Genomic DNA, 27,186 nt, shown 5'->3' on the forward strand with positions numbered 1-27,186 from the left:
CTATGATAAAGAGACAGCCACTCTTGTATTGCATGTTTGTGCATTTTGGGGGTGGAGCGATGAAGGGAGGGGTATGTTTGCTTGGGTTGATATCAAATATAAACAGTGTTTCTGAGAAATGGCTTACTGCACCTTTAAGTGAAGCCGAGACTACTACACTTCTATTGGTAGCTAAAAAAGAATAATCAAATTAGTCTAAATATTGAAAAAAACAAACACACTAAGGGTGGTGGACGTGTAGAACTCTGCGCGTAACAGGCGTTCCAGTGAATCCAATTTCTGCAGGTGCAGATCCTGTTTTCAACATTTTGTTTTAAATTATTTCAGCTCAAAATCATGCACTCACCTCAATACTGAAGTATCCTCTATCTACATAATCGCCCAGGAACAGATATCGCGTGTTGTCAGGGGAACCACCAACTTCGAAGAGCTTCATGAGGTCGAAGAACTGTCCGTGAACATCACCACATACTACAGGCGAAAGGGAAGCAAAACAAATGCTTAACATGGTACATGTTCAGTGATTGATACATAATACTTGCCTCATTTTGAGATGGCAACGGTTAGCAAAATGAAACCTTTTTCTGTATCACATCACATCAAAACAAATGCCTAAGGGAAGTGTTGGACTTGACACAGACAAAACATTTCACTTAAATCCATCCTACCTGAATCATCTAGCCAGCAACGGCCACATGTACAAGACTGCTCGGTCACTTAGCAACAACGACACTATATCTGAAAATACAGAGGCTGCATCCGTTTATATAACTGAATGTATCTACAGCCAGAGGGGTTTGTGACATCTATTAATTCGTGCTCAAAGGCGGCAATATCTATAGAGGAAAGATGAGCTCTAATTCATGTGCATTATAAAATACCGTGGCATGATGTGCACAACGTTTCCAAGAATTAAACCTTGAAGCACAACATCTTCATCAAATAACAGGCTCTGTTTGTCACTGATAAGGTTCATCTGAATTTAAGATTACCCAGATGTGATACAGATTGTGATTATACTGTATAATTTGTACATTTCCATTATACAATTTCCTGTCACTCTTTTCCATCTATCTGTTAAATAAAAGAAGCAAAACCCATAACTAATTCCCTATTATGCATTTTTTCATAGATCAGAGTCTCTAGGGATGATCAAAGTGGTTGATTTGTCATCCAACAACTGACTAGCCAATTAGTGAGGTTGACTAGTTTATATAGCATAGACTTCCCCCTTTTTTTGGACACATTATTGGCTTTGATTAGCAGACTTGTAAAATCACTGTGCACAGTAAAACACTCTCAAAAAAAAGTTTAAATTCATCCCCTTTAAACCAATTATGTTACAGTCATTCACATTTATTTTAAGGATGCATCAATACTAAAATTATGGGAAACAACAACAATTATTTTTATGTTATGGCCACTGATAAATTACAAATAATGTTTGTTCCTAAATAACTGAAAAATAAAACTAAAGTCAACAAAATTTTAATGCTATACATTAGGCATTAGAACAGTATAATGTACAGTATGAAAATGGATATTCATTTTGAGATTACTTTTAACAGTGCTATTAAATTATTAGTGCTTTTAAAGATTAATTAACTTTAAGTGAGCGTTAGATGACAACAAAGGTAACCTGTACGCAAAAATAGCGGAAACAAACATGTATAATTAAAAAATCAAATACTGGCTGTACCGACAAATTTCTGTTAAAAAAAAAAAAAAAAAAAAAAAAAAAATGAATGTAATATCAGCCTAAAACAAATATATATATCATGCATCCCTACTTTATTTAATTGTAAAGTGAAATATAGATAGGGAAAGTAGCATCCTAGATGTCCAATCAGGGTCAGGTGCACTCAAAACCAGACTGAATTTACAGATCTTAAGGGTGATTAGTCGACTTTTCATTCAGGTAACCCTCCATTTAGTTGATTAGTTTTTGCACATCCCTCCTAGTGTTCACTGAAGCAAAACTGACCACATTCCATTGCAGAATCTGTGACTGTTTCCTGTGTTGCGCTCCACTGATCTGCAGACAGTATCTGTCAGTAAGAACCAAAGGCGCCGACACTGATCTACATATGAGTCAGTTTGCCACAGCTGATTCTCTACAGTGACAGTTTGTAACACTCAGTCAGGTAATCTCTGCAACAAACTCAAAAGCAATGCCGATATGATGTGACTGATGAATACTGTTTTCACATATGGATTATAGGCCTACTTGAAAAGTTACTTATCAACCAGACCAATAGTTTTATGATGTATTATTTTATTGTTGGCAAAAGGTACACACACTAATGCCAGTGAAGTGCAATAATGAATATTTGAAACATTGCATGAAGTTTCCATGAGGAAAAAAAAACACACCTTTTTTAGAACATTTTTCTTAGGAACAAGGTTCAGCACAGAAAAAAAGAAGAAGCCAGAACAAAGTTCATTTCAATCAAGACAGATGGTTATCTCCCTCAAGCCCTACTAAAGATGTGCTCTTGCTTTCTTACCAGTGATTGGTGCCTCCACTTCTAGCATGCACTTCTCCTGCCTTAGGATGTTGGCACCGTCGTTTATGATGCGCAGCGCAACTTCCTCCTCCACACGTCCCTCTTTGACCAAATGGTTCTTCAGTACCTCGGCATTGGGCTTGCCATCCACAAATAGGTCCTTCATTGTCAACCGCTGGTGAGGGGGCAGTGGCACTGCTGTAGGCACAAGAGCAAAATATCAGTTGACAGTGTGGACCGAATGATCGGATGAACATTTTTCGGTCCTAAGATTTCCAGCGATTTCATTCGGCCCGTCTTCAGACTGGGATTTATGTGTTTCTATGTCAACACTACAAATAAAACAACACTGTTAAATGTAATCTTACAGTTAAAAGTAAATATTTGTTAACATTATGATGCTAAATTCACTTTTTAGCATTTATAACGATTGATTTCATTTTTTTTTTTTTTTTAGACAAAATATTATTAGCTATTAATCTAATTATAGTAATAATAATTAACTTAATGGTTCATCCAGCATTGCATGTTTGTTGACAAAAAAAAGAAGAAAAAAAAAGAAAAGTTCACATCGTTCAGTGACTCGGCCCCAAGGATGCATCTTTAAATAAATAAATAAATAATTAAAAAAAAGGTTGTAGACAGTGTATTTTCAGATCTGCTCTTTATTAGTTGTGCTGCTCTCTGGAGCATCATGACATTTGCTGCTGCCGGGGCTAATAAGAAAAGTTATGGTATCATGAGGATTCTATTGATTCAGCTCTCAGGTTTAACCTTCACAGACGTGAAAGGATCCCGAGATGTCACGCAATAATCCCTCACCTGCACTGAACTGCTGGGTAATCTAACTCCACCAAATCCCTCTGCGAAAGTGCAGAAGTTGCCATAGAGAGGACTGTGGCTCAAGACCTGTTCAATAACGAGATGGGAATTTTTAGAGGATTCAAGGTTCCTTCGAAGCTCAAGAGATTCTAAACGTATGTTTTAGAAGAAAATATGCATCAATTTATCAAAAGCATCATATGATATCGTGCTTGTATCTGTCTTTTCTGTCTCTATACCTTCTGAAGAGTTCATTATGAATGAAGTGATGAGCGTGTCTGAGGTTCTCAAACACCATGAAGAAAACAGGAAGCTGTGCGAACTGCCAGGGCCCCCTGGCACAGTCTTTTCCTCTCAGTCTAGAACAAAAGCCAGGGCTGACGCTGCTGCTTCCACTGCGACTTCATTTGCATGCATCCACCATAGTGTGTTTTTGCTGCTCAGCCTCCGGCTCTGAATGTCTGCTTGATCGATAGCCAGTAAGAGCCCATATGTTTGGGAGGAAGTCGCAGTTGATCGTAATTTTATGGAAAGGCGGCTAAAAACTACGGTGTGATTAGTGAGGGACATGTAACTAAAGACATCTGTAAAGCGTTCAGAAGGAACAAGCAGCTGTCTAGCTGCGTCTCGAAGTGCACCGAGTCAGACTTTGACAACGCTCCCGTTAATCTGGTGGTTCTATTAAATGTGCCCCGAATGCAAGAGCAAATGATGTCTGAGCGTTTAACCATTAGGGATTCAAATCAAGCCACTGGATCCCACAACAATTCAGCAGCATATCTGTACAAAGAGTCTAAAATTGCGAGGCAATAGTCTCATTAAAAAGATGTCAAGGTTTCAAACTTTTCCTGTTAACAGATAAAAAAATGCAGCTGCCAATGCTTTGCCCTGTGGATCTCTTCATATGGCCAAAGTTCAGCCTCTTTGATTTTAATCTCTATTGTGAGGCCTCATGCTACAAGACAACACCACTAACAATTACAAATACAAGATATTCTGATTAGGGTTTTTTTGCCTTTTGTTAAATCAAATTCTGAGCAGCTACTGTTTCAGTGACTAACAATGGAACCAATGCAAGTTGCACAACAGATTATGCCTGATTTCTGACACCTGAAACAAAATAGCTACTACTAGAGCAGAGGTTTTCAAACTTTTTGATGCCCATGCAGGACCCTCAATGGTCTTGTGAGGGACCAATTTACTAAAATATAAAGACAGATTTATACATTCATTTACAAAGACAGATTGAGTATGGAAATGAATGAAGAACTACATTATAAAGACAACATCTTTCTACCCACTGTTAGAGTAATGTATATAATTATTAACATTGTTCAAAAGTTTGAGGTCAGTATGAATTTTTAATGTTTTATTAAAGTGCTCAACAAGGCTGCATTTTTTGATCAAAAATACAGTAAAAAGAGTGCAGCTGTGAATTATTATTACAATATAAAATAACATTTTTGTATGTTATTATACTTTAATTGTAATTTAAAAAACGTAATTTTACTAAAATGTAATTTATTCCTGCAATGGCACATTATCCTTCAGAAATCATTCTAATATGCTGATTTTGGTGCTCAAGAAAGATTTATTATTATTTATCAAATGCGCTGCCTAAAATATTTACATAGATACATTTTTCAGTATTCTTTGATGAATAGAAAGTTCAAAAGAATAGCATTTACTTGAAGTTTCTTTTGTAACATTATAAATGTTTTACTGTCATCATTTTGATAAATGTTTTAATGTCATTATGACCTATTTAATGTTCTTGCTGAATAAAAGTATTAATTTCTATAAAAAAAATTTATTAATAAAAACCTTACTGACCCTAAACTTTTGAATTGTATTTAAAAACTAGGGCTGTCAGTGAAATAAAACAAAAAGAAATAAAAAATCAGATTTAACATGTAATAATAATACATGTACAATATTGAGTTTCATTAATATCTTATATAAACATATTCGATCCCCAAAGTTAGAAAAGCCTTCTATGAAAATATGAAGTGAAAGCTTAGAGCCAAAATATAATGGGATCTCATTTAATTTTAATGTATTGTTGCTTTGCTTTGGATAGAATGGTCTACCAAGGGCATAAATTGTAAATTGAGAACTCAAAACATGTTATTTGAGAAGAAATGATGATTGAAGACTATGGTAAAAGACAATCTAACACTCTCGCTTTGGGAACGAAGACATAACCCAAACATTTCAATCATTATGATATCCTCAGGAGTGAGAATGATGGCTCAGACAGCTTAAAAAAAAAAAAAAGGAAAAAAGTCATGAGCGCATGGCTGAACAGGGTTGTTCTTTGCACAACACAGCAGATCAGTTGGCCCCAATAAATAAAAGACGCAGTAAGGAGATAATATGTAAAGAGGGGCGAAAGCAAACGATTCCACCTCACCTGAGTAAAGGATTTGAACAATTTGAGCTCATTGTCATAAGGACATAAACGAACATTATCTATTCTCTGACTGCTGAGAAGTATAAATAAACCGTAAGCAGCCCTGGGTCCACAACACAGGCTGGGAATAGGGACGGTAAGCTGGGTACGAGCACTAAGAACAGATTAGGCAAAGCCTTTATTAGCCAGGGATTCCAGGTTCAGAGTCTGTTTATTTAGGGACTCCTCCTACACTCTTTAAAATAAAGGTTCTTTACTGGAATCAATGGTTCTATGAAGAACCTTTAACACCCATGAAACCATTCCACTGCACAAAAGGTTCATAATAGTGGAAAAGGGTGATTTATATCATTATCTAGATATATTATATGTTTTTCACACTAAGAAAAACACTGTTTGCTACCACTAGAACAGTTCGCGTTCTGGAGCCAGATCCTGTTCTCGAACTAGAGCCTGTCACAAACTGGCCCTGTGTTTCCACAGACTTTAGGAATAAACGGTGACATAGCGCGGCTAGGTGTTGCTTACTGGACTATAAACAGTTGAAAATCAAACAGTGCGAATCCCGGTGTTTATGCAAGAAGCGCGGCACTTCTGTTCACAATACTGAGAGTGATGCTAGCGTGTATCGGCAGCTCGCATAAACTCCCAATACTGTCCCAGTTTCTGTTCTTTTTGGAAATATATTAACACTAAAACCATTAATTCACTCACTCTCTCGCATGCTGGACCTCTCTCGCACTCACAGTTTTATATATTTAGATATAAAGAGCAATGTAGTGCAACATTATTGCATTATTCATCGAGACCGCCATAGACAGCAGCAGCATTTCTCCACCCCCCTTCGAGACCAGAAAGTTTTTAGGGCCGGAGTCTAGGGCTGCACGATATATCGCATGAGATTGTCACGCGCATTTCATCAGTAAAGCCGGTTCCCTGATTACCGCTACATCGCCATCACCTGCTTTCAAATAGAGCGGCATTTAATAGACAGAACAGTAGATCACTGACAAGCCACGCAATATCGCGTTCATATCGCAGATGAATCGCCTTCGATAATGAACGCGATATTGCGTGGCTTGTCAGTGAACTACGGCTCTGTCTATTAAATGGCGCTCCATTTGAAAGCAGGTGATGGCAATTTAGCGGGAATCAGGGAACCGGCTTTACTGACGAAATGCGCGTGACAATCTCATGCGATATATCGTGCAGCCTTACCGGAGTCGAACCGATTTTTCTGGCCCAGAACCCCCTTTTCTGCAGTGGAAATGCACTGAACGATTCAAGAACAGACAAAGCCCGGGAACCCATACCGGAACCATGTCGGTAGAAAAGGGGTATGAAAGGTTCTTTGGGGAACCCAAAATGGTTCTTCTATGGCATCATCAGTGCAAAAATCCCCTTTTGGAAGCTTTATTTTTTAAGAGTGTACTGCAAACAAGATCTTAACTCAAGTTCAAAAGAGAGGATGGAGGGTTAAAGCTGAAGTGGCAAGACGTCAACACGTTTATGCTACAACAATCTGTAAAATGCTTTAAATCTTTATTGAACGCAAATACAGTGAGTGCACAAATCATTTTAACATCTTTTCACAGAATCTAAAGAGGCAAAAATGCATATGTGGAGAGAAGGGTCTCACACACAGATCCTCAATCTAAGTTTAATCATTTGCATATGACAGCTCTGAACCAAACACTTTGCATTTCAGTGTTACCAAGGACAGGCTCTGCCTTCAGGATGACATTTGTGCCATGCAGATTCAGGGCTTTTCCAGCTCTACATACATCCAGACACTAGGCAGGCTACAAAAGATCACTCAAAACCTGGACATTTGAAAGGCAAATTGGCTCCTGTGCCGACCTGCTAATGTGCTATTAGTGGGTCTTAAAAGTTCTTGCTTCTCAACCCAACAAAATAATCTTTTCAAACCCATATGTAAGCAAAGACACACATTCAACAGACCAATAAGATGGAGAAGAGAAACTAAAGACACAACATTTCAGCTTCTGTGACACTATTCTCGTGTGACTTAAATAAGCAAATGCACATAGAAAGTGTACAGTTCTGAGCACAGAGGTCTTATCAAATGTCTTTTGGCAGGTTTACCTCCTAGTTTGACCTTATTGGGTAAACTGGTTACCTAAGTGAAGAATGAATACAGTGAGTTTTATTTAGATCATAATTGTTAAAAAAAAAGTTATTTAGTTTTCCTTCACAATATTCTCCAGAAACCCAGAAATGTCTCTAATCACAGATGGATCTAACCAAAAACACTGTTTAAAATCTGTTTCAAATTAAAAAAGTGTTCAATGGAGTTTCAGTATAACTAACGTCATAACCCACATTAGACAGATGTAACAGGATTTAATTTTTCACAAAATTGAAAACAAAATTGTGAGTGATAGGTGTAAGGTCTGTTCAACAGGATGTAAAGTTTTTTTTTTAACTTAGCTTGACTGTTCAGTTGACGTAACACTAGAAATATGTTTTTGTAAAAAAAATCCTGGTGACAAACCTCTGGAAACATGTGTTGTGAAAATTACACCGTGTTGCACAGGCTATATTTCTGTCCCTCACTGCCTCATTTTTATTCACAAAATATGATATTCAAATAAAATTACAAAAAAAATTATATTTAATAACTATTAAATATTCATATATATATATATATATATATATATATATATAAACTGGCTAGGGTCTATTGCTTGTAAAACATTAGCTCATAAACCTTGAGGAGGTTTGTGTCTTAAATCCCTATTTAAAACCCGCTATTTCATGCTAATTCACATGGTGTTCACTAGGAAAGTTCTCAAAGCTGATCCAAGTAGGTAATGTGAAGCATGTGTGTTTCAATTTGCTCCACATTATTTATACCACAAATAATGATAAGCCCCTGCTAAGACAGGCTGACAGGAGAAAAAAAGATAACAGCAATGCAAGAAAAAATATAACCACAATGCAATGATTCTGACTTCATCCACCAGGTGTGAAGACAGAAATACTCATATTTTACATGTATGGTCTCCCACCTCCACAGGTTACATTCATGGTCGATATCCAAAACAATCAAAGCTTTATCCAGACATAGTTTTAAGCTACTGTGACTACTAAATACTTTAATGAGCAATTTGATTTTATTGGATTGATTTTATTTGTATTGCACACATCTTATTCTCTCTCTTTCTCTCTCTGTATGTGTTATATATATATATATATATATATATATATATATATATATATATATATATATATATATATATATATATATATATATATATATATATATACACTTTTGGTGTGCAAGTAGACACAAATGACGCAAAACTTTGAGTTGAAATGGATGCACATGGACAAAGAGCAATAGGACAATCTATTATCAATTCAGGAGGTACTCGTGCCAAGATTACAAAAGATTCTTAATTCAATTTAGTGGCATATTTGCAGCAACTGAATGTCAAAATAAAGCTGCTTGCAAAGTTGAAATGGGCAATCTAGAGGTTGAGAGTTCCTTCAATTATTTCTCCCCTCAACTAAACCTAGGACAGCTGTCAAGAAATGATTCAGATGAATCAAATGATTGGTGAATCAAGTGATTCACCAAAATACCACAGCGGTAAAACCATTAGAATCAACTGTATCTACCCGTCTAGACACTTCATGAAACACAAACTGAAATGAACTTACTTTTAATGATTCGCTCAGTGGTGGACAGCTTTTCTTTCGGCTCTTTAGTAGACATCTTCTCACAGTTGAGTCAGGATTTATCAGCCAGTAAATGAACAAAGATATTCTCCGTGTTTGCTGGTGCCAGTCCGAGCAAGAAGAGATCGCAAACTGTTCGAGAACTGTTCGAATTCAGACAAGCGGGCAGTTTTAACGCTTTAACACAGCTAATTTAGTCAACACTGAACAACAGTTGGTTGCATGGATCACGGGGCAGCATAATAACATCGCCAGCAGACACCGACTCGATCGCTTCTCCTCGCTGACAGAAATACAATCACCGATCGTCGCGAGCCCGGTCTTGCTGTTTTCCTGCTGACATTGACCTAACTAGCTATCAGCCTTTCTCTATCAGATATCTTGGGCTCGTAGCAACGGGAGCCAGCGACACAAGATGATTAGGGTTTGGTGCGCAATCTTGAACGTTAATCCGATTTTCCACTTTTCAGAGTCAGAATGTCAACTCGTCAATTTAGCTACACACTCATAAGAGAGTTCGGCATAATAATAACGTGCCGAACTGCCCCGATTTGTCTTAATAAACATATGTCCTGTCGTGTGACAACAGAGATTGCGCGATCTACCCGCCCACTGGAGCTAACCATATGGCTAGCAGTAACTTCCAATCACACTCTCGTTCCCAGCTCCTCAGATTAAACGCTAATCTCTAAACCTCAGACGGATTTCCTGCAATATGGCGGAGCTGTGGCTCTCGACGCGCTGACGTAGGCGTGACGTAGCACGTAAAATTTGACACGTGCGAGGCAGATGGTTAAATGGGTCGTGCTGGTGGTCCCTCAAGGCTCACTGTGGTTTAGATGTGACTGAGGCGATGCTCCGGAGAGGAAAGAACAAAAACTACAAAGAGAAAGCAGTCCATTAAAGTTAATGTTATGTATATGTTTTAAACCCATATTGTAGGCCTGTGGCCACGAAGTATAAATTTTGAGGGAGTACAATTATTCATTTTTGTCAAGGATGTTCTTACTGGTCACCATAATCATAACATCATATAAATTGTTCCTTTCTATTTTGTGTCATTCCTTGTGCTGCACACTCCAGGCCATGAATAGGTTACAAATTGTCAAACTAACATTTGCATGGTTTTGAATTTCACTTTGTGTCAAAGGTCATTTAAAATGGTTTCTGTAGTAATCCAACCACCCAATTAGGTGCAACAGACCAGACTGGATGAAATGCCATTTGTTCAATTATATCTTCATCAAATAAACTCACAGTAATCAGAACGTTTCAGTGTTGGCTAAAGCTGTGAATTCTAAAATCAGCAAACATGGAATGCTTCTCGCCGTTCTTTCATATTCAATTTGGTGTTACCCTCACATATACTGAGTGTAAACCACCAGTTTACCTATATGCATAGTGGTTACTAAATATAGTTAAAAAAAACTATATTTACTGTGTAAAATCAACAGGCCTCCTCAGCAAACTTTGAAGTAGGCTGTAAGATTAATATTCCCCCCAAAAAAAAAAAAAAAAAAAAAAAAAAAACAGAGAGACAAGTAGCTTTGTCCTGATTACAGCAGATACTGGGCCAAAGGTTGAGAACCACTGCTTTAGAGAACGACACTACATTGTGTACTCAAACTTGCATCCACTAGAGGGAGTCAAATCCTTTGTTAGGGCCCATCAGATTTATCCATAGAGCTATATTGTGTCTGCAACAATTAAAAATATAACCTTCGTTCCAGAATAAAATGCATAAAAAGGCTGAACTCACAGAAAAGTGATGGGATATCATTTATTATCTTTAAAATAGAGATGTCAGTTCACTTTCAATAGACAATACCTAGCACATAATAGTCTGCATATTTTACATTAGGAAAGTACAAAACACTATTTTATACAGCCAGCAAAAGCATACTGCCGAGTTACCTTTTACAATCCTAGCAATCATTATCATTATTTCTAAGACAAAGAAAGACCGTGTCTATACATACAAACAAACAAACAAACAAAAACAATTTTCAAGGGTGGAAGCAGTTTTTCCAGATGCTTGGCAAACCTGTCATTGTACATAATAGGTTTTCACAGATATTTAGTCAATGTCTAGACATGACACAGCCTGATTCATGAGGAACCCAATTAATTCCACCTCTCGATCTGGTACTCATCAGCATCAAGATAATAAAGCAGATACCCAACCCAAGCCTGACAAACACAAAGTGATTTAATTCAAACAGAGCCTGCATACTAACATCATCTGGGTTCAGCTCATTAAATTAATGTAGCAGCACCAGTGATTAAAGAGAGGACTTCATCCAAACAATGTTTTCCTTTTCCTGTTTCTATCATTTCAACTTCCTGAATTTGAGACAACATAATTATGGCTCTATACGTAAAACTTATAAATTAGCCTAGATATTTAGGTAAAGGACACTTGTAAGGATGTACCTGTGTAAACAGCATATATTTTGAAAAAAAAAGAAAAAGAAAACAAACAAAAAAAGAAGAAGAAGTGTATTCTGGGCATTAAGTAATTTGCTATAGAACAGGAAGGCAAAGAGGAATATGTAGCACAAAACACACTCCTCACCACAGTGAACAAGTCCTCATCTTACCCAGCATAGGCACAAAGTGGCTACTTCAGACACATGAACATACCAGAAAAACAACATACATACATACATACATGCATACATACTGAAAACAGATCCAGAGTTAAAAACAGTGTGGCTATATTAGATAAATATATTAAATGCAAATTAATATGCAGGGTTTATGGAAAAGGAAGCACATCTCCAATGAACATTTTCACACCAGATGGCAAAAATAAACACAAGAAGGATTATGGTGTTTGATATAAACATTAAAATGGTAAATTATGCATAAAGCATCAGTTTAAGTATGCACGGTAATGACAGTACAAGCAAATATGCTCCAGAAATGTTCACACTTACATGATTAAAAATAACTCATTTGAGCATTTTTTTCATGCACACTACCATTCACTCTCACTTTTTCCAAATTCTAGCCAATAAGCTCCCTCCATCAGCACGAATTTGCTCGCATCGGAGACACATAAGGCATTTTGGTCCTCTCTCTATTGTAGCAGTAGCTCTGATCACCCAATCTCACCCACCACATTAGTACCAAATTTTTCACCCAAATCTCTATTAAATCACACTGTTTTACTGCTACCAGCTGAAACTAGATCCGCTGACAAACAAATAACATCTTGGGCCACAGGTCTGAGAAAACCTGGAGTGCAAAAAAAATGTTTTTATTTCTTCCTCCCAATAAATTCTGCACAGTTCGGTCTCAGTCTGTTTGCATAGGCATTACCTTTTTGAGAAAGCAGCTTTTTTAGGTATGAAATGTCTGAAGAGTGGTTGAACTGACATATTAGCATGATCTTGACAACTCGAATAAAACTTGGCTCTTCATATCTGTCTAGCTGGCCTAACTGAAGCCCTGTTCTTGAACTTTGAGGTCTTTATCATACCCCAGAGGCTCACAAAAAACATCTTTACTTGATCTACCGCTACTGAAGAGGGAGGAACGGGAACAGTACGACTCCATAACCAGTCATGACTGATCAAATACAAAAGTTGTCTAAAGTGCAAATTGAATATCCTGTTGCAGATGCCCCTTTGATTGCAGAAAAGTCTTGTTAATTTTACACGACAAGACTTCATCTTGGCGCACAATATTTAATAACATGCAGCTTGAAGGACCTACAAAAGGCTTGAATGAATGTCCAGTGTGCACTTCCTTTCTCATCCACAGACCGTAATGTCCCACGCTCACTGCATGATGAAGCCTGGCTGGGGGGCCATGCGTGGAGGGGGTCTCTGGGGAACGGGTGGGGGGTATTGCTGCATGTACATGCTGGGGTATCCCTGGTTAAGAACGGGTGGTGTGTTTCCTACTCTGGGGGGAATAGGGGGGTATGGAGTAGTGGGAGAGAACGGAGAGGTAGGAGGGTAGGAGACGGCTGTGGCGGGCTGGACAGTAGGAGTTTGGGTGACTTTAACAGGGGGAAGAGGAGGAGCCCGACGGGGCATCGGCATTGGGGAACCATTGACCTCTCTGTGGAGAGCAGCTGGCCTGGAGGGAAGGTCCTGAGAGCGAGAGGGCGGAGGTGCAGCATGGGCCATGTGATGTCCTTTCAGCACCATTTCTTGAAGCTTCTCTATCTTGACTCTCCGCAGGTGTGCCAGCTTCCTCTTACTCTGATACTCATCAATGAATACGTCCAGGGGGCCTGCACCATCGAGGAACGAATCGGCCATGTTCTGATTTGAAAAGTGAGGGGAGATATAATAGCATGATCATTGTCTAATGAGTCCATCAGAGGTTGAACAATCCCTAACAGATATCAAGTGCAACTTTAAAGAGTGTTGAGGCTTAGTGGTAATGAGTACAGTAAGGTGAGTGATTAAGGTACCTCAGTTTCTTCCTCGATTTTGGCCCCTTCTGCTTGTAGGAGTGCAAGCAATGTGTCCAAAGGCATGTTTCCAGATCTGTGGTCTGTGAGGGGACAAATAGAAAAGAAGAATGTGTTATAATTAAGAAGTCTGAAAAATTATTACAATTAAAAACTGCCTTCCTGTAGCTCAAGCAGTAGAGCAGTGTGCTGGCAATGACATGGTCATGGGTTCAATTCCTCAAAACCCAAAAATGCAATGTAAATCGCTTTGGATAAAAGCATCTGCCAAATGCATGTTTGTAAATGAAAACAAGATATTATATGATATGAAAGCGATTATGCAGGAATTGAGGAAAATGGTTTTAATCTGAAAATATATTAAACATGTTAGGGACATGGAAGATCTTTTGGCTTTAGGCGTTGTGTAACATCAAAGGCAGCAAGATAAATCTGAGGACTTTGTGTGCATGCCTTAAGTAAATTAGCCAAGGCATCAACAGGGTGTGTTTCACCTTTTAGTTCAGGAGCCGTGGCTTCAAATTTCACAGTACAACTGGATGCGTCTATCAGAAATTCTCAGAGGTCAACAGTTGCTTGCGTCAGAAACTAATTTAAAGTATTATTTGCTTAAATGACATAACTTTTTACATAACAGCCATTCATTATCAAGAGAGAAATGTGTAATGATCTATACTTAACAGTTAGACATAGCTCAAAAGGAGGAAAATAAATGTTATACCATTTAAAACACAAAATATGATATAATACCACTTAAATTAAGAACAAACACATCAATATAAACTTTGATTCAACCATAAATCAAAGCTGACAGACATCACAAGCAACACTTTGATAGCTTGTGATTTATTACTCTTGGCCACGTATGACTATCAGTCCAGCTCCCTTCACCGATTTACATCTATTTACATTTATTTTCCTGGCAGGTGCACTACTGACTGCACCCTGCCCAGTAATGCTGTATTTCTTTACAAATGATATAAAATGAAACACTGTAGACTGTCATTTACTGTTTATCAAAAAACTCATGGTTGCAGACACCAAAAGATTGGTGCTTTTTGCTTTCCTGCCACTAAACAATGATTATTTCATTGAGTGATGTAACAAAACAAGAATTCTCCCATGATATTCAATAAGGCAAAGGCCTTTTTCTGTCCCCTTTTGAATGACACTCTATAATTAACTCATTGCTTTGGATCGGCTGATACTGATGATAGACCTATAGACTGTTAATCAAAACTAACCTCAGATCAGCTCAAAACTAGAATCAGGCACAGACTTATCAGCCGTCTGACTCAGTGTACATGTTTCAACAACAAACAGAGACTGACAGTAAACAACCTAAAATTGTTCCTTGTATGAGCGAGATGAAAATGGAGCAGGAAAGCAAGGGAGGGTAGAGCCTTTTAATACACTAACACAGACACTAATGTGCTATTAATGTGGGATATTATTTTATCACATTAAGAACTGGATGAAACAGGCCCTGACATTTTGGCTGATTTAGAGACATGAACGAAATACCCACTTCATTATTTTTGCCTTACTTGCCAATTTAAACTAATTGCAGAGCAAATAAAACCTCTGCCCAAAAGAAAACAGTTCTAATGCAGAATGACTCATCAGTTTAGCTGTTCTCTTCCACTTCTCAGTCAGACTTGTGATACTACCATACTACAATATACAGCATGTGCACAATATGCAAATGTTTCGGTATTCTTAAAATACCTAAATGACCTATTGCATTTGCCTAAATAAACATTATACAACAAAGCATTCTCTGTGAAATACCGTATCCCACAATGCAATGCTTTACTTCATTGCAAACATCCTGCAGCTCATGAGACTGCTATCAGTCTACAGCCAGCCCATGCATCTTACTTTGTGCTCTATGCAAGTGTGTGAGAACAAAGAGAGAAAGAGGGAAAATACTGTCTGTGTGTGTTCCTGTTTGTGTGCGAGGCGTACGACTTCCCCCTCTCCAACCCCCATTTCTGACATTGCTCAGGGCACAAAGCCACACTGTTACTCCAGAGATCAGCGCCACTGCAGCAGCAGAATGGGCCGTCACACTGAAACACCCCACAGAGCTGCTCTGTTGTCATGGCTTGGCTTTCGGAATGAGGTGGCAGTGAGTTAATGTACACACAGGAACCTCGCAACACAATTTAGCCTGATAACTAGGGCTTTTGTTTATCTGGGTCAAGTGAACGGCTGACTGGCTAGCCTGCTGGCAACCTTGTCCAGATGCACTGGCTGCTGCTGCTGCTGCTGCTGCTGAGCCAGTAAATCCTTATCTGGGACATAACACACCAACCCAGCCTGGGAAAGTGGGTAACCTACATTTCACCAAAGCCACTATCTTTCTCTTCATCTGTATACAGATGACAGTCCAATGAGTACACCATGTTTATCACAACTAATGTGAGGGGCTAGAAGTGAAAAGTGGGGATTCACAGTGGAAACCTCATCTCAATCTGAAATGTAATACTGTTACACCATAAGCTCAGCCACATGTTCTAAACAAATAAATACAATTACAAACAAATAAATATGCATTTTTTTTATTATTTAAATAAATAAATTAACCTTTTGATGATATTTAATATACAAGTTTGTATCTATTAAGGGTGTAACGGTACACATATTCTGTTTATTTTTGGTACGGGTCTTTTGGTTCGGTACGCATGTATACTGAATGAATACAGAGTTGTTTTAACGCTGCACATGCAAACTTCTATATTTGCAGAACACATTTTCAAACTCCAAGTTTCTCTTCTAGGATGGGACAATTTATATTGATATACTTTGATGTTGCAAACACATCTGCTTTATATTAAGTGCTTCAAATTAAACATAAACCTTCATGGCTTGCCCCACTGTCAGATGCATGTGTTGTTCAATGCGTTTGAGAAGCCTTTTCCTAAGAGCACAACTTAACTATTACGGTTATACTTACCTTTTACAAATTCACGCAAGTATTTCCATTTCGCATTGAAGATTATCCTGACAGCAAGCTAATCTACATTTAACTTCACATGCTTCAATGAGTCCCAGCGTGCACATATGCGTCAAATAGATGGAGCGGATTAGAATGGAAGTGCAATAAATCTAACCTTATTTTAAAATATTTTGATAACATATTTTGCATCCAAAAGTGTAAGCAATTCAACTCTCTCTCTTCCCACAAATACAACAGCACCATAAACTGAAAAACTTTTTTTATTTGACATTGTTTGTTCAGTATATCATTGTTTAAGTAAAAAAAACAAAACAAAAAACATATTGTTTTTTCCCCTTGCTGTACCGATTACATACCGAATCATAACTTCAAAACCAAGGTATGCACCGAACAGTCATTTTGCATACCGCTACACCCCGATACCTATTAATCAGAATGATTTCTGCAGATAAAAAATAATAATAATAAATCTCTCCCAACTAATGCTGTAAACTATACAGGGAACTCTCTAATTTGGAACATTTCTATAATATTATATGTTAAAATTAACAACAGAGCCTGAACTATTATAGTCAACTACGCTGATTGAGCAATTACATGACACATGAAACATTTCGTCCCCTGAAATGTACTGCATCTTTCAACATACCTTTTGATGTTCATGCATGTTTTTATATGCTATAACTTGTATTAAGCCCATCCCACGTTTCATTTTCTCATTCATGCATGTTTATTGCTTTAACATGTCAATAACTTTAAGCGGCCCTGCACTGTGCAAATATATATTTACATTCTGTGATATGCATAATATATATATTTATACAAATAATTGTCCGATACATCGGTACATCCCTAGAAAACAGTAATATTGTAAAATATTATAACAATTTTAAATTATTATAATTAACATTTATTTTAATATATTTTAAAAAGCTGAATTTTCAGCAGTTGTTACTTCAGTTGTTCATTTTTTCATATACTTCATAAATCATTCTAATCCAGTGTTTCTCAAATTCAGCCTTCGGGGCCCACCTCCCAGAATGTTTTAGATGTCTCCCTATTCAACACACTAAGAAGCTTATGAGCTGAATTAGATGTTTTAATTACTGAGACATCTGAAACAATGTGGTAGGTGGGTCCCAGGACTCGAGTTGAGAAACACTGTTTTAATATGCTGATTTGGCACTCAAGTAAACTTTCTTATTATCAACATTATTAACATTCTAAATGTCTTTACCATAACTTCTGATCAATTTAATGCATTTTTTCTGAATTTATATTAAAAAAAAAAATTCACACTGATGCCACACTTTTGAACAATAGTGAAAGAAAGGAAATTGCAAAAAAAAAATTATACAAAAACTATGAATATTCAATTTATCACCCAGCCCTATGCTACACCATAGATCAAATACTATATCCAGCATAGAGGGAGAGGGAGACTGCAAAGCTTCCAACATACTTCAATACTTCAGTTCCAGTATACACCATAAGTCAAAACCCAAGCCAGCTGACATTGAGTGTACATATGGTAAAATGAAATGAGTGTTAGTATGCTGTTTGGAATCGGGATCCAGGCAACCACTGCGTCACAAAGGGTAATCAGTGACAGCATTTTATTCATGACACCAGCACACACACAGTGCAGAGGGGTGTAGAGGGACGCTGAATACCATTCCCTGTTCTCTTTAAAGTCACAGATCCTTCTCAGCTGTGACAGTCATCTGCTACTGTTTAGTTCTGCCTTCCTTTTCCACTAGGAAGAGACATATGGGGGGACAGAGTGATGGACAGAGACTAAGAGTTTGTGAAAATTACATGTAAAACCTGAATAACAGGCCCTTCAAGGAGTTATCTTATAGCTGGAAAAGATGACTAAGTTCATTTGTTCACATGCCACAACAACAATATGAGCTCACACATTTACATTGTCTCCATTGCCACTTTTCAAATTAACATATGGCAAAAATAGTCCCAGGCACATAAGTAAGGAATAATTGACGGCAGGCCGCTGAATTATTAGAAAAATAATGCACAAACGAGGTGGTAATGCAGCCACGACACTAAGCAACCCGGAGTCAATTATTCCGCTTATACTGCAGTTACCACACCTCAAAACATTGTTCAGATGATGCATTTCAAGACATTTGTCAGGTTTTTGTCCTTAAAACGCTCTTGTGTGTAGGACAACTTTCTTATGCATCTTATCCAAAGCCTCCGTTGCTAATTCCAAAACATCATTTTAGAGCTAGTAACGGAGGCTTCAGCCACTGATAGCAGAATAATGCAGAGAGAGATTAGCGTATGTGAATTTCCTAAGGGTGTGCATCTCTCAACAGTGTTTGGCAGCAGCATCTCTCTAATAGCAAAACTGTGCGTTTATCTGCTCCAAAAACAGTGCCGTTATTACCTCGCTAGTAAGAAATTATCATGTTGCTTTAAGTTGTTAAACTATTGTACTGATAAAACCGTCAGAGCAGCGCTGACAACACATTTCTGTGCAAGTGTGTGTCCGAACTTTAAGAGTCGAGCTATGTAACTGTGAGGGATACAATACACAGAAAGAAAGTGAGACAAAGGAAGTTATGTTTTAATCCCAGTATTTTACCTAAAGTGGACTTGCGCAGTTGATAGGCCTCAAACAGCTCCTGTAGGCTCCGGTAACGTCTGGTAAGCTCATTCTTTTGGTGGTCAAGCCTGGGTTGGAGTTTAAGGTTCTGCTCAGCCAGAAGACGGTTACTAGCAAGGGTCATCTCCTTGTTCTGTTGTAGACCTTTAATCTGAGAGCACACAAAGAACAAATTAATTCAATAAAAGGCAAGTATATATAAATTTAAATATACACTACTACCATTCAAAGGTTTGGGGTCAATAAGTTTTTTCAGTTTAATGTAATAATTTAATTTTGCAGGGATGCATTACATTGATCAAAAGTGACAGTAAAGACTTTTACATCGTTACAAAAAGAGATATTTTAAATAAATGCTTTTTTCTTTTAAAATTTCTATTAAATCAAATAATCATGAAAATGTTATTTTTCCACAAAATTATTATGCAGCACAACTGTTTTCAACATTGATAATAATAATAAGAAAAAGAAGAAGAAGAAGAAGAAGTTGTTTCTTAAGCACCAAATCAGGATATTAGAATGATTTCTGATGTGACACTGAAGACTGGAGTAATAATGCTGAAAATTCAGCTTTGTCATTCCATAAATAAATTACACTTTAAAATATATTTAAATAGATAAATTATGACAATATAAAACAACTTATCACAATATAACTACTGTATTTTTACTGTATATCCAATAAATGCAGCCTTGGTGAGCATGAGAGATTTCTTAAAAAAACCCAAAAAAGTCATCAAACCCAAACTTTTGAACAGTAGCGTAAATAGTCAGAAAAAGACAGAAAGAGAATGTATTGTGTAATGCCTCTGAGGTCGAAAAAGAGCAGTTTCGATGTCAATGTAGTCTGTAACAAGAGTAAATATTTTCACTTGACAGTTCAAATCTCTCGCAAGCATCATGTTGCAGCTTCAAGTGACAGAGTGAACTGTCAGGATACATTTCAAGATAAGCATAAATAACATGCAGTGCTTCCCACACATAGATTTTACTTGGGCGGGCCGCCCACGTATAATAACGGCCACCCAAGTATATTGGAGACACATTTTTGCTTTTATTATTTTTATCCTCTTATACTTTTATATCCGCGCAAATAATGAAACCATCCACGATCGATTAACTAGTCGTTTCATACCTGCTCGTTACGTGTGCGTCAGAACTGTTTACTCCCGCTGACATTCCCACAGGCGTTGCATTTTGCAAAGTCACAAGGGGGCGCTGTTGCGAGTTCTACAAGCTCGCGCAACAGCGCTTCAGTCTGCTTCAAAGTGATTCTCAATCAGTGAAAAGCGCAGATTTATGCCAAGCGATTGCTAATGAACTCAAGTTGATGAATTATTACAATGTCTACTTTATGGCCTTTATATAAAATGTTTTAGAAGATTGTAAGAATCTGAAGGATCAGCCTGCAATAGTACAGACATTTCAAAATAAGAGTACCTGTGTATTTCTGGCTTGTTTATAATTAAAAGTCACACGCTAAGTTTTTTCTTTTTCTTTTGGGCATTATTGGTATTTTGGTTACACAAATTGTATTTAATTTGATTTCCATTTAATTCATAGTAAATTATTGTAGTCTCCCCCACAGGAAGAAAAGACTAAGAACATTATTTGACACGTATTATTCATTTTATAAATTTTACTAGTAAAATCTGTGTCCCATTCACTGAGAGAGACACTATATGACAGCAAGGAGAACATAGGAAAAGGTGAACCATTTAAATGCTGTAATTTTGCATAATTTACAATGCATAATAATGCATAATATTAGTATGTAATTAAATGTAATATGCTATGTAATTAAAATTAATTTCAATAAATAAAAATACTGTTAAAAATCACACATTATTTGTTTGTCACATGTAGTAGACCATTTTTGTGCCGTGGGTAATAGGAGGATTTTTCACCCGGCTACCACCGCAAGTATATTTCAAACCTGTGGGAAGCACTGACATGGTATGTGGGCAGTGTAAACTGAAGGTTAAATCTATGACCCATCCATTATATTACTTTTAAAACTATGATAAAACAGCATATATGTTTGTGGGGCCCATATATAAACTTTTCAAATGTCAACATAACTTTTTTTAAGGATTTTGTAAACCCTCTGAAATCAAAGATTAAATGATCACCAGCAATTGCTGCCATTGGTTTTGTCCCTCACATTAGTACAAATGTAAATAGAAGTAATCGATCAAAAAACATCACAAGGCCAAAAAGATGCAGAAACGTAAACACCACATCCATTGGTGATTGTTGAACTTTTAAATTCAAAACTATGGGCATTAGTAATAGTCACACAGTGAGAATCCATCAATAATCGTTTTGTCACCACATGCCAGCCCTCTGAATTGGAATTGCATCGAATCATGAGGCACCAAGAGATTTCAAGCCCTGATTAATAGAAAGTTGGTCCTTCCTTTGCTGCTATTAAAGCTTCTAGTCTCTGGAATGTTTCCCAATAGATGTTGAAACATGGATTCAGGGATTTTCTCCCACTCATACACAAGAGCATAAATAAAGTACAGCACTGATGATGGGCAATGGGATCTACAAGTGGGTGATATGACCAAAATCTTATATCACGATAGGATTCATTTTATTTCCCAATTAAGGAGATATATTTTTGCTTTAAATCAGGTTATGATTAGTGATACTACTGAAATTTCATAATTCTCGTCAACAGTTTCAGTATCACCAAAAAAAAAAAAAAAAAAAAAAAAAAAAAAACTAGCAAGGAAAAAAAACAAGCTTACTGAAGACAAGTATCACTAAACAATCAGTGATAAAATAAGAACAAAGAAACTAATTACAAGCAATAGGTGAAAACTACTAGAACTGAAATGGAACAAAGGCACAAATTAAATAGACTTGAAAGAAATACTACATAAATTGTAAAAAATAATGAATTGTACAAAAAGCACTGCATAAACTTCACTGTGTAAATTTATTTTTCTTAAAGTTACAAAAGGGATTCAGTCAAGAGCAATGAGATTGTTTGATTAACATTAATGACACAGATGGCAGCAGGTTTATTAGGCTGCTGTCAATTTAAGACTGAATGTACTGATCTAATATACTGATACTAGGGGTGTCACGAGATCTCGCGAGACTAAAATGTGACGAGATTTCTCATTGAGGCGAAAAGTAGTCTCGTGATATTGCCATGACAGAGTGGTTAGGATGATTAGGAAAGAATATGCCACCGCTACGTTTACTTTATGCCTCCACTTTCGTTTTGCTTTGTATTTAAATAAAAAACATTTAATTCAGTTGGATAACGGTCGCCGCCGCTCCATATTCACAGAGAACACGCGAAAGTGAAAGTAAATGCGAGCGCGCATTCAAACGCGATTTCAATACCCCGCATTTGAAAGCGGCTCCCTGATGAATACAGATATCTCTCAATATGAAAGCTATTTTAGGCTGGGCAGTGTAGTTGTAACCATCTCTTAGCTCTGTATCAAAGAAAAATTTGGTCTTATTTGCACTTTGAATATTGAGAGAGCGCGATTATGGTTGCACTTATTGTAAAGTGTTACCATAAAAATGAATAACAGTTCTCTTAATCTTATTAAGCACAAACAATAAGGTTTCATTTGTTAACATTAGTTAATGCACTGTGAACTATCATGAACTAACAATGAATATTTTTATTAACTAACATAAACAAAGATTAATAAATACTGTAGCAAATATATTGCTCATTGTTAGTTGATGTTGGTTAATACATTAGTTAATAAATGAGACCTTATTGTAAAGTGTTACGATTTTTATTTATACTGTTTTATTTTTATGATCAGTTTGTGGAAAGGAGTTCAGTTAGGAGGTCAAAAGTTGTAGAAGCTCATAAATCATGTACAGTAAGATCTGAAGAGACTGAAATCATACAGAAGAGAAGTCAGTCAGTTGAGTCTGTGGCAAAACCTTTTACAGTACTTGAGTAGTCTATTGTCTTTTACTGCATATGATAATTCATACTCAGAAAGTAGAACTGAAATGACATTCATTACAAGATGATTAGTTAAAACATTTCAAATACACCTGTAGAATATTTTTTCTAGTCATGTATTTCGCCATTGAGGATTTCTTAAAAATAGTGTCTAAAAATCTTGTCTCGTCTCGTCTCGTGAGATACCCGTCTCATCACACCCCTAACTGATACACACGCACAATCACACATTGGAGCCAAATACCCATGGAAAAAAACATGAGAAATTCTCCATTAACTTTAACCAATTAAAAAAAAAAAATCAATTGAGATTTGGGAACCTCTCTAATTGGTACCTGCGGGTCATCCGTTCACTTCTTTTTCTGACACAAGAACCTAAATTGATTTTGTTCGTCTATTATTTTGTTCGACTTGTTGTAGTCTTCTTGTATGAACCTAACTTAAAATTGTGTGGAAAAGTTTTCCTTAATTCAATTACGTTCAATGAACAAACAATTTTTTTGAGTGAGACTTATTATTTATGCAGAAATTGATTAGAGTCATCAGGCCTTTGGTATTTAGGTAACTCCACGTTAAGCCTCTCCTTGAATACCAGATGATCACAATGTACTTACTACTGCAAAGGAACGCCCAAAAGAAGGAATAAACAGAGGGGTCAGTACATGGCTGCGGGAACCAGGGGTGCTACAGCATCCCCTGCCGATTATAAATTTTCCATATTTATTCATAAAATTACTCTAAAGATTATTTTGTTTTCATACGTTGTCAAATGTGGTTTGTGACTTTGAGAAAATAATATATTTCAAAAGCCGTTCTCACACGGCGTGAGATGTGACTACGCTGATTAAAGAGTCTCATCACTTATGCATGATTAAAGCATTCATCAGCATAACTCCTGAGTGACAAGCTACATTTGAGTATCAGATGGTGAGACGCAGGTTTTTGTGCTGCCGCCGTGTAGTGAAATATACAGTGTTTTTAACATTTATTTAATCATGAGTTCTGAGCGTTCTCGTATAATTCGGTGTCCTCATTCTTTTGTATGTTCATCTGTAAATCTATAGGCTGTTTACTATTAGGATTTTGTTTAAAATCCCCAACCATGTCTCCGCTCCACAACATCAAGCCCCGCCCCCAGCACCCCCCTAATAAAATCTGTTCTGGCGGCTATGGGTCGACGGCAAAGAGTAGCTGTACACGCAACAAAAAACATCTACAAAAACCACATTCCATTTCCAAGCAACACACATAAAAAACAATACAATTATTGCAACATGCCACCTCTAGTGACTCAAGAAACTATGACTGCCATGAGGAACATTTAACAGTATTTAACGGTCATGACTCCTCCCTTTTCAACAGGTACACTTCTGCAGTTTCAGTTTAGATATCATGTGTCAGAGTGCATAACAGGAAGAAGATTGCACATGTTTCTCAAACACCTGCCTATGTCAGCTGGCAGGTTAGAAAGCATATGTTCTTCTGAGCTTTTACACAGCCTGTGCCAGGATGTCCTACAGGATTACATTGAGGAAAAAATAAAATACCCAAACAAGCACTCAAAATATACAAGTTGGTGTCTAACACATCAAAGAAAGCTGAAGTCATCTGTTATATAACAGATTGTAGATTGTGACAGATAATACTGAAACCAATTCTCCTGTTAATACACCAATCCTTGCTTGAGAAATGCTAATTATTGCTCTTCACTGATTACATAATGCTAGGTATTCATCACACATACACTCACACAGCCTTCTAAAAGACATGTAGACCCGTATACGAATCCGCAACTATTGTATTCATGTGGCAGATAATAAAATTCTAAATGATATGGAATGTTACTATATTTGGCTTCTGGAGCACCATTCCAGTACTAACCCATTTCTCTCAGTTACCTAAGTGAAAGCCAAGATTTGTTAAAGAATGATTAGTTTTAAGAAAGAAAAAACAATAGATAAATGGTTAAGAGAGTCCTTTATAAAAAACGTCTTTGGCCTGGTAAATAAAAAAGCACCTTTTATAGTACTATGTTACAGTGTTGCCAGATCAAACATGCTCTTGTGACACATACTAAGTCAAGGTTGACATCTTTCCATTAATCTGAAGGTCAAATCAACTCAAAGCTGTGAACATGCCTAGGATATTATCTAATTGAGAGAATATGCAAACACAAACTTTGAACTTACACAGCGAGTCAGAGTCAGAGACCTGGTACTGATACTGTGTACACTGGCAGTGCTTAGTATGATTATGGTTATGCATCAGCAATTATAATTGAAACGAAACTTTGATTAAAAATCCAATGATTATTGCAAATAGTTAAGATTGTAGAATGTACATGTTGCACTATCATTGTCATGAAATTTTCATTTATACATAAAATCACTTGTGAATTTGTTGGCTTTAAAAAGAGGAACAAGCCCATCATACACCTTGCCAATAAGGGAACATATATCGGTATTTCTTGAGCTGCTACAGCAAAACATGCACTCGCTCACTCACTCAACTGTATCGAACTGATGCTATTTTAATAACATTTAAAAAGGGGGAGGAAATTATGACACCAAAATACTAATGTTCATATTATTCTTATTAATAAACATTATGGCAAACCAGGGATTGCCATAAAAAAAAAAAAACTGGTAGCTCAAGCTATGATTCTTGAGGTGTTCAGTTAATGACAGCGTTTCTTCCATGACATGATAGGCGATGACATGTTTCCATAAAAAGAACAAAAAGTGAAATGCTTGCAAAAAAAAAATGCATTACTAATAAAAACAAAAATACACAAGACCAAGGCCAGTAATAAATTACAAAAGAGGATCACGAGAAAATGACTTTCATCACTGATGAGGTGACAGACAAAACAACAGAGCTATAGGAGGAAACGCATGCTCCTAACTCATGGGAGTATTATATACTGTAGGTTGACAAGTTTCTGCTTCTGTAACAAGGTCACTTTGTCTTATCGAAAACATTTTGTTTAACGTATGACATCATTTCACTCTTTGTCATGGTCCGCGACGTCAAATACAAACCAAATTTAAGTCACACGCAGAAACGTTCGAATATAAATAGTTCCCACAAAAACATAATGACGTCGTAATTCTAAAACAGAAACTATTTAAAAGAATAGAAATAAACACGGCCTAAGATGCAGAACCTCTGTATAAAATGGTGCTGTTCCAGATACAAATCAACCCGCCGCGGTAACTTCGCGACGGTCTTCACGAGAAAAAGAAACTTACCTCCTCCGACTCGTCGATAAATTTGTTGAGCTTCTCGTCATCTTCGAGCAGTTCGTTTAACTGAGTTAAAGTGTAAGAACTCAACTTGTTCCCAAAGCCAGCCATGTCTGGCACAGCGGTGTCTTTCACACTTAGAAACACTCTGCTGTCGGTCGGACTGGGCAAAGCTGTTATTTTCAGCCGGAAGACGACAGGAGGAGATGCGTGACGTCAACAGGCACATCACCGCAAGGTCTCTTCAATTTAATGCTCACAAACTTTTAACCAAATCACAATTACGTTCCTGACATGTCTTTACATCTATGCAAAAGTTCTGTCTATCTATCTATCTATCTATCTATCTATCTATCTATCTATCTATCTATCTATCTATCTATCTATCTATCTATCTGTCTGTCTGTCTATCTGTCTATCTATCTATCTATCTATCTATCTATCTATCTATTTGATTTCATAAAAATGATAACATAATTATTTTTAAGTAATCTTTTGATTGCAAAAGATTGCATGTTTCAG

General features: G+C 36.9%; 2 protein-coding genes across 4 annotated transcripts in view; both read right to left on the minus strand.

The window, feature by feature from the left end:
* Window positions 1–10,193, minus strand: part of ppp3cca (protein phosphatase 3, catalytic subunit, gamma isozyme, a) — a 39,628-nt gene extending 29,435 nt beyond the window's left edge. Inside the window, exons 1-3 of one of the 3 annotated variants that reach the window (XM_048187265.1) lie at window positions 9,430–10,193; window positions 2,508–2,705; window positions 347–471 (exon numbers count right to left, since the gene is read on the minus strand). In XM_048187265.1, coding sequence (XP_048043222.1) covers window positions 347–471; window positions 2,508–2,705; window positions 9,430–9,484 — 378 coding nt within the window. In that variant the 5' untranslated portion in view covers window positions 9,485–10,193. The remainder of the gene's footprint in view (window positions 1–346; window positions 472–2,507; window positions 2,706–9,429) is intronic. The other 2 variants (XM_048187263.1, XM_048187266.1) reach the window with 2 other exon arrangements.
* A 1,020-nt stretch (window positions 10,194–11,213) lies between these two features.
* Window positions 11,214–26,879, minus strand: vps37ba (VPS37B subunit of ESCRT-I a). The gene is made up of 4 exons (XM_048187267.1): window positions 26,671–26,879; window positions 19,447–19,618; window positions 13,877–13,959; window positions 11,214–13,724 (listed from the first exon to the last, which is right to left on the minus strand). The coding sequence occupies exons 1-4, from the start codon at window positions 26,773–26,775 to the stop codon at window positions 13,233–13,235; spliced, it is 852 nt and encodes a 283-aa protein (XP_048043224.1). The 5' UTR covers window positions 26,776–26,879; the 3' UTR covers window positions 11,214–13,232.
* Between the last annotated feature and the right edge of the window lie 307 nt (window positions 26,880–27,186).

The sequence above is a fragment of the Megalobrama amblycephala genome, linkage group LG4 (assembly GCF_018812025.1).
Source record: "Megalobrama amblycephala isolate DHTTF-2021 linkage group LG4, ASM1881202v1, whole genome shotgun sequence".
NCBI lineage: Eukaryota > Metazoa > Chordata > Actinopteri > Cypriniformes > Xenocyprididae > Megalobrama > Megalobrama amblycephala.

Excerpts from the sequence above, each read along its gene's own strand:
- vps37ba (XM_048187267.1), bottom strand. The coding sequence starts at position 26,775 with ATGGCTGGCTTTGGGAACAAGTTGAGTTCTTACACTTTAACTCAGTTA. Across the intron at positions 13,960-19,446 it reads ACTGCGCAAGTCCACTTTAG|ACCACAGATCTGGAAACATG; the intron begins GTAAAATACTGG and ends GTCCCCTCACAG. Across the intron at positions 13,725-13,876 it reads AAATCGAGGAAGAAACTGAG|AACATGGCCGATTCGTTCCT; the intron begins GTACCTTAATCA and ends TTTTCAAATCAG.